Below are 8662 nucleotides of genomic sequence, written 5' to 3'. Positions count from 1 at the left end.
CGGGAGCTAAAAGCAGCTCCTGGGTATCCAGCATTAACCAGGGACCAGGAGCTAAAGCAGCTCCTGGGTATCCAGCATTAACCAGGGACCAGGAGCTAGAACTGGTGAAGCGGGAGCTAGAAGCAGCTCCTGGGTATCCAGCATTAACCAGGGACCAGGAGCTAAAGCAGCTCCTGGGTATCCAGCATTAACCAGGGACCAGGAGCTAAAGCAGCTCCTGGGTATCCAGCATTAACCAGGGACCAGGAGCTAGCAGTGGGGAACGAGGTACTAGTACATAGCGTTCTGCAAATCTAACTTCCACATAAGATGGAAACAGATCATTTTTTCCATTATTTATGAGCCCTTATGCTTTAAATGTCATATAGATGTGTTATAATGTTTTATAGATTCTTCCAAATCTGCAGAATTAGATTCACGTGGGTGTGTTTGGTATCGGTTGGCCTGTGATTGCTAGCTAAATAGCTCCCAGTTCCCCTCAATTACGAACGCTGGTGTTGTTGGAAAGCTGCACACTAGTACATTAAACTTGAGGCTGGCTATTGGCATGAAATAATTCCTGGATCCTTTGCTTGCTTTAATAGATGATGGAGCCATGGCTCAAGCCATGTGTCAGCGCCTGTATCGGAGGCTGGAGGCCGGGAGAAAACTGCGCCAGTGCACAGAGAAAAAGAAAACGTTCACTCAGAGGTCAAAGCTGCCCAAGCAGAAGATGATTAATACAGAGAAGAAGTCCTTTGAGTGCACAGAGTGTGGTAAGAGCTTCAATCATAGATCGAACCTGAGGGACCACCAGAAGCTCCACACTGGAGAGAAACCCTATGACTGCACAGAGTGTGATAAGAGCTTCAGACGGATTTCACAATTAAGGGAACATCAGAGGGCACACACAGGGGAGAGGCCATACCAGTGCACAGAGTGCAATAAACGTTTCACTACACGCTCAAACCTGAGGGCACATCAGATGCTCCACACTGGGGAGAAGCCCTATGAGTGCACAGAGTGCGAGAAAACCTTCACTCATAGGTGGGACCTGCGCAAGCATCAAATAGTTCATACAGGGGAAAAGCCCTATGAGTGCAGAGAGTGCGGCAAAAAGTTCTGTTGGACTTCACAATTGAGGGAGCATAAGAGATCACATGCAGGAGAGAGCACATACCAGTGCACAGAGTGCACAAAGAGCTACATGAGCAGCTCAAACCTGATAAGGCATCAGAAGATCCACAATGGGGAGAAGCCCTATAAGTGCACAGAGTGTGAGAAAACCTTCACTAATGGATCGGAACTGCGCAATCACCAGAACATTCACACAGGGGAGAAACCGTATAAGTGCACAGAGTGTGAGAAAGCCTTCACTTATCGATCAGACCTACGTAATCATCAAAACATTCACACTGGAGAGAAGCCATATCAGTGCAGAGAGTGTGGTAAGAGCTTCGGTCGGACTTCACACTTGAGGGAACATCAGAAATCACACACAGGGGAGAGACCGTACCAATGCACAGAGTGCGAGAAAAGCTTTATTACCAGCTCATGCCTGCGGGCCCATCAGAGGATCCACACTGGAGAGAAGCCCCATAAGTGCACAGTGTGTGGGAAAAGCTTCACATGTAGGTCAGACCTGCGCAAGCATCAGACAATTCATTCTGAGGAGAAGCCCTATGAGTGCACAGAGTGTAAAAAAAGCTTCAGTAATAGGTCAAACCTGTGCCAACATCAGAGGATTCATAGAAAGGGGAAACCGTATGAGTGCACCAAGTGTGGTAAGAGCTTCAAGCAAACCTCAAGCTTGAGGCGACATCAGAGATGCCACACGGGGCAGGAGGAATCCTTACCATTGTCCAGAGTTGAAGAAGAGCATCCAATGCTCCTCAGTTCCATGTAATGTGGCAGACGGCCTGAATGACGCACAGAGCCTCCCTCCTATTTCCAGGTTTATTTCTAGGGCACACGGTAACGCTATGGTGTGGTTCTTTACAATGTCAGTAGGGTTGCAAATCAGACCTGCAATGTGTGCAACACAAGAGGCCTAGTGGCTGGAAAAGAGGGTTGGGAAGGTAGCGCTAGGGCCGTCCCGCTCTGTCTCTCTTCATAGCCCAGTTGCCCATAACCAGGGTTAGTGCTATCACTGTCTCTCCTCTCTACCTTCTCCACAGTACTGCAACACTTCCTACACTAAACCTCTATCATTACTATCGCTCTCACTACCACAGTCTCTACTACTAGTGTCCCTCTACTACTACTACTCTCTCTACAACTACACTTCCTCGCCGCTACTACCGCTCTTCCACTGCTACTTCCACTGCTCTCCTGTCTACTAAACTCAGGAATATGGCCACTCCCACCTCCTCCTTCACCCGCTCCTTACACTCCTGTTCTGCACTAGCCTCACTCCCTGTTAGGCAAAATCCTGTGCAGTGCCCTTAGGGACCACTACACACAATTAAGACTACATGTGGTGATACAAGTTCACCTTTGGTAAAAGCCTGTACTACACTGTTAAAGTGGTAGCAGTATTTGCATTTATTTTATGTATAGAGTGCACCAGGCCCGAAGGCAACAGGGTGTGTATTTTAGTTACAGCATGATAAGGCAGACATGACAGTCCAATTACAAATTGAAATGACAGTTTAAAAAATTACAATAACATTTATAAACATATACATAATGCAGTTACGGGTAAGGGAGGGCAAGGCCTATGTACAGGAAGTGGCTAGCGCATGGACTGTGGATGGCAAGTAGGTGAAGGGTCTTGGGCAGTTATCCAGGTTTTAGCCATGTTTTTAAAACTGTGGAAGGACAGTTCAGATCTTAGTAAGTTAGGAAGCGAGTTCCAGAGTTTCGCCGCCATGACTGGAAACTGTCTCCACCAGATCTTTGAAGGTTGAAGCGAGGTATAGCGAGGCAGTTAGTCTGAGCAGTTCTGCGAGGTCTGTTAGTGTTGTGGGGGGGGGTCTGTTGGCTAAGTAGAAAGGAGCTTGGTTGGAAAGGCATTTGTGAGTGAGAGCAAGTGTTTTCAGTGTAATTCGTTGATGGACGGAGAGCCAACGCAGATTACGTCTGGTGCCCAGATAGAGGGCATTATAATAGTCAATTTTTGACAGCACGAGAGTCCTAGCAAGTGTGACACAGTTGGCTGGTGATGGGAAAGGGCGGCTAGCTGTAATAAGCTTACAGGTGTATGCCGCTACAGAGGATACTGCATTTGTTGCTCTGGCCAGGGATAGAGTGGAGTCGATGTAAATCCCTAACGTTTTAGTGTCCTTAGAGGCCTTGATACTGTTACCATCAATGATGAAGGAGTTGAACTCGGGGGCCAGTTTGGATAGTTTTTGAGGAGAGCCGAGGATGAGGAGCTCTGTCTTCTCATCATTTAGACAAAGTCTGTGTTGCGCCATCCAGAGTTGGATGACTAGGTAGATAGCATTTACAGAGAGAGAGAGTTGGCGACGTCCTGAAGAGGGCTACAACAAAAACAGCCGAACACCAGGGATGGTGTTGATGTAATCTGTGAGCCGAAACATATGTAGACATCCCACAGACATTTAAACAATTGTGTCTTTTCTGCAGCACAAGTATTTTCCTTCTGCTGTACATTCACAATATGTTCCCCCAAAATGCAATACAATGAATACTTTGAAAACAGTATGTCAATGTGATGAACTACAACTGTCACTTACTAACCTTAGACCCCACTGGTAGAAAACATGATATTTCTGGACTTTGTACTTTTTAATGTGTGAGGTGCCTTGTGGAAAGCACCCACTACATACTTGCGTGTTGTGAAATATTTTTTTGATTAAAATGTGTTTTTACTTTGCTTACTCTACGGACAAAATTCTTTGTTTCATGTGAAATTCGGATAGATGAAATAGATAATCTACCCTGATTCTATTCATTTCTGTGACCAGTCTCTGAAGTGGACTAAAAGAGGGGTAATTGAGCATTTTGCTTGTTTTCTTACACTATATAATTAGTCCCTATCTTGCTCAATCCCCCTAGAACAAAACATTTGGGACCTACCCAGTTTTTCTCCTAGGCAAAGGATGGGCATCAGTCTTGGTGACTGCATTTAGAGCTCTATAGTCCACGCAGAATCTCAACTCCTTGGATCCTGCCTTTGGTACAAGCACAACTGGGCTAGACCATGCACTAGTAGAGGGTTCTATAACCCCGAGATCAAGCATCTTGTTGACCTCATTACTTATATGGGTTCTTACATTGTCTGGCATTCTGTACCCCCTTGCTTTTCACAGGCAAACAGTCACCAGTGAGGATATCATGCTGGCCCTAAGGGGTCAAGCCTGGTGAAAGTGAGAACAGGGAGACAAACTGATTTAACAGTAATTTGTACTCATCCTGCTGGTCAGATGTGAGACTGGAAGAGAGATTAACTCCTTCCACTTGCTCATCTAAAGGTAAGCCTCTGAAGAGGTCAGGCATAGGTTCACTCTCCTCCTCCTCCTGATCTGAAGCTAGGAGCAATGCTCCTATGTCAGGTCTAGAGACATAAGCCTTTAAACGGTTGGTGTGAAAGACTCTAGGAGCCTCCTTAGGATTGCCTGAGTCCACCAGATAGTTCACCTCTCCAGGTTTGCCCACAACTTTGAAGGGTCCTTTCCATTTGTCGTGTAAGGCCCTCTGCCCTGTAGGTACCATAACAAGAACAAGCTGGTCTTGAGTAAACTCAACCATGTTAGCCTTCTGGTCATGCCAGTGCTTGACCAGAGCTTGACCAGCTTTCAAGTTATCAATTGCTTCTGCCATCATGTGTGACATTCTCCTCCGGAGACCTATCACATAGTCAGTCACTCTGACTGGCTTGGGGGAAGGAGCACTCTCCAACCCCTCCTTAATCAGGGCCAATGGACCTCTGACTGCATGGCCATAGAGAAGTTAAAAGGGACTGTTACCTACTCCCTCCTCAGGGACTTCTCTGTATGCAAAGAAAAGGCATGGCAGTAGAAGGTCCCACTTTCTTTTAAGGGATTCTTCTAGAGCACCTAACATGCTCTTCATAGTTCTGTTAAACCTCTCCACCAACCCATTGGTTTGGTGATGGTAGGCCGTTGAGAACTTGTAGGTGACTCCACAGGTTTTCCACATGGCTTGCATGTAGTGGGACATAAAATGTGATCCCCTGTCAGATAAACCCTACTCTGGTAAAAATACCAAGTAGGGCCTTAGCCACAGCTTAAGCCGTAACAGTCCTCATAGGTATTGCTTCAGGATACCTAGTAGCATGGTCTACTACAACCAGAATAAACCTGTTACCTGAAAATGTGGGAGGATCAAGAGGACCAACAATGTCAATCCCTACCCTCTCAAAAGGAACTCCCACCACTGGAAGAGGGACCAAGGGTGCCACATTCTTGGCTCCACTCTTGGCAGAGGTTTGGCAAGTGTGACAGCTCCTACAGAATTTGTCTACTTCTGAACCAATTTTAGGCCGGTAGAAGTAGAGAGAGAGCCTTTCCGTGGTCTTCTTAAAACTTAAGTGACCAGCCAAAGGTATCTCGTGGGCTCACTGTAGGAACTGGAGTCGGTTCACTAGAGGTACTACACGTCTTTTGCAGTCTCCATGGGTTGACTCAGTTGGTTCACTGTAGAAGAGGCCATCTTCCCAGTGCAACCTATACTTCCCAGGCTCAGTCCCATTGAGCTGAGAAGCTGCTTGTAGGCGAAGACCTTCAAGAGTAGGACACTCTCTTTGTCCTCTGCTGAAGTCTGCCCTGTTGGGTCCACCTTCTGCCAGTAAAGACTGCAGCTCAGGATGTTCAACAGGGTCAAGATCTCCAACCAGAGTAAGATCTTCTTCTAGATCTGATTCCTCAGTATCTAGTTGAACCATACAGGGTTGAACCTCACACTCAGCCTTAGCTGGTGGAGGAGTCACAGGTGTGACTTTGGACAGTCTTGGAGATATCCTTCTGGGCACAGGGGTGCTTGCTGGTTTCTTGCTGGCAGACCTGGGTTTCCCCTTTGTCTCTTTCTCTCCTGCAATAGCAGTAAATCCTGTGAACTTGGGGTGATAGTTTCTTCTATCAAGTCCCCAGGAGACCTTGTGAGCTCCTGCTTCTTTTTGCTGGGAAGCCTGGAGGTACTAGACACAACTCCAAGAGTTTTAAGGTCATTACCCAACAGGACCCTCCCAGGCACGTTATTTTGCACACTTACAGGTATTCTGACAGTCATGTCAGTGCACTGGATGAGAGCTGGTAACTGGGGAATCATTTGCACAGGGCATCCAGCTAACCTGGTTAGGTGTTTGGGTGCCTTAGCAACATCCTCCACCTTGAAAAAACATTCATCAACCACAGTTATGCTGGCTGCAGTGTCTCTGATGGCAGGGGTTTCCTGACCATTCACAAGAACACTATCTTTATAATACTCTTTAGTATTATCTGGGATTGAGTTATAGACATTTAAGTGTTTTCCGCGCAGGAGTTCATGTGGGACTCCTGGCGGTGCAGCTCTCTCTCTTTTGGTTTGGTGAACAGACCCATGGGATACCCTTATGGCACCCATGGGTAGGGGTACAACCCTGTGCCCCTAGTGTATGTTTTTAGGCACCTGTGTGTGACCCACAGATCAGGGTACAGGCTGGAGGCAGCTCCGTGCTGAAATGACTGGTGCCCTGAGCGTCCTCCATTTTGGGATGCCCAGGCCCTGTCATTGGAATCAGTAGATTCCTGATGGAGACAAAATGGCCCCCCTGGCCTCTTGCCTTCCATCACCTGTTACCCTGATCTTCCTGAAGTCCCGGGAAGCCCGGCCTCTGTCCCTTCCCCCTGACTGGCTGTTGGGTGGAAGTTCCGTATATGGTAGTGTGGGGAAGTGCCGACCAGACTGGCTGGAGCCTTCTCAACGACCGTATGTTGTGGGTACCTCCTGTGGGTGGGACCTGGGTGAATAGAGTGTATGACGAATATGCATTCTGTGTTGTGGGTGTCTAGTAACTGGTGGTTGACACAATGACTGAGACAACCCTGCCCGAAACCGGTATGAATACAGCTTGGAGTGTTGAATGGCTCGGTACTTGTCCCAATACACATAACTTGTTGTGAGTGTCTGGAGAGAAGTGAATGGCCTGAATACCTCATGTGCCTGATTGGATGCCTGCCTGCAAGAATGCCTGTAGTCGTGATTGGATGCTTGAGTATGACCCAGCGGAATGAATGGGAGATCAACAGTATATCTGGGGACCTCTCACTGCTAGGAATCATGTTCAGAAGCTGAAGTCCACTACGACGAGTAACTGGAGTGAAGCTTAACCTTGATCCCTGCTGGACGAGAAGAATTGCTGTTGCTCTCCTTCGCAATCTGAAAGCTGCTGTGCTTCAAGAACTGACCCAGAGAGGACCTGGTAAGGCGCCCTCTTCCCGAGCTACAAGGGACCATCGTGCACAGCTGATCTTTGCCTGGTAGACAGACCTTCGACAGGCTGCCGACCCGATACGGGGACTGCTGCGGAACTCCAAGGAGAAGCGCCCGGACTGTTGTCCGTCACTGTCGTCGACCGCCATCGCCGACTGGAGCCGCCGTGCTCCCGTTGCCTAAGAAACTTCATTGATCCAAGGACGCTCTCATCCGCATCATCACCGCTATATCCTGCTGGAGAAGGCCTGACCGTCGACGCGCCAAGGAGCATCCACTGGTGGGTTTCCCGCCACCCAAAGACCACAGAGACGCTGACGACTCGACGCCCTTGCTGGGCCACAGTTCTTCAATTCTTTGCGGTCCGGAACTATCGACACCGAGGTGCCCCGCATGCCTCTTTCTTGCAGGACGTTTACGCTTCCCTTTCAACAAGCACCGCTAGGAACGACGCGGCCACTTCACCGTTGTAGCTCGACCTGTTCTCCGTCGGACGTTCGATGACCCGTGACTCCTGCCTGAAAGGGAGGACACTCAAGAAGGGTTGTCGAGTTCCCCGACGCGGAACGCTACAACACCAAGGTACTTTGGGGTTGCAGAACTATTGTGAAGTCTAAGGGTGAACAATATATGGACTGGGCTTGTATCTTTCTTCTACAGGTTGCCCAGGTGTGGGGATCTCCACACAGAGCTGTGTTTAACGGTAGTTACCAGTATTCTTCCAATTGATCAACCGTCTTGCTTTCCTTCCTCTCTCTACTGCTGGTTTCCTCTTTATTTTGATCTGTGTCTCATTCTGACCGTATGCACTTTAATAAGATCTAATAACGTTAGTGGTACCACTTTAGAATTGTACATATTTACCATTGTTGATTTTCAGAGTACAAAGTGAGTTATCGTGATATTGTATATACCTTTGAACATTAATTATATAAAGACTGTGTTGTAACCGATACAGTGTGTGGACATTCCTTTGTGGGTGCTTGGGGACTACACTGTACTTAAGAACCAGCTGGCATCACCTCCTGAGAAGCTAGGCCTTGATTGCTCGACTATGTTACCAATAATAGAGAATCTTGGCAGGGGTCTCTGTGCCTCCCCTTTACCATATAGAGAGCGGAAATGCAGACCCCCCCCTCCGGTCTTTACAGTACCATCTTGCTTTTTGAGGGCCCTAAACCTCTTAAGGTACTGGGAAGGGATCTTTCCAAATCTAGCTATTAAAGCTAGCTTCACACACTTATAATCCTGCTTATCCTCCCCCCGCAACTCCATTACAGCATCA

At 47.8% G+C, this 8662-nt stretch overlaps 1 protein-coding gene across 1 annotated transcript; it reads left to right on the top strand.

The window, feature by feature from the left end:
* Positions 1-595: 595 nt before the first annotated feature.
* On the top strand, positions 596-1885 carry LOC138580727 (zinc finger protein 420-like). The gene has a single exon (XM_069651534.1). The coding sequence runs from the start codon at positions 596-598 to the stop codon at positions 1883-1885; it is 1290 nt and encodes a 429-aa protein (XP_069507635.1).
* The last annotated feature ends 6777 nt before the right edge of the window (positions 1886-8662 follow it).

The sequence above is a fragment of the Ambystoma mexicanum genome, chromosome 1p (assembly GCF_040938575.1).
Source record: "Ambystoma mexicanum isolate Mex_15411 chromosome 1p, UKY_AmexF1_1, whole genome shotgun sequence".
Lineage (NCBI taxonomy): Eukaryota > Metazoa > Chordata > Amphibia > Caudata > Ambystomatidae > Ambystoma > Ambystoma mexicanum.
The sequence above is the reverse complement of the archived record's forward strand: the minus strand, read 5'-3'. Positions and strand labels throughout refer to the sequence as shown.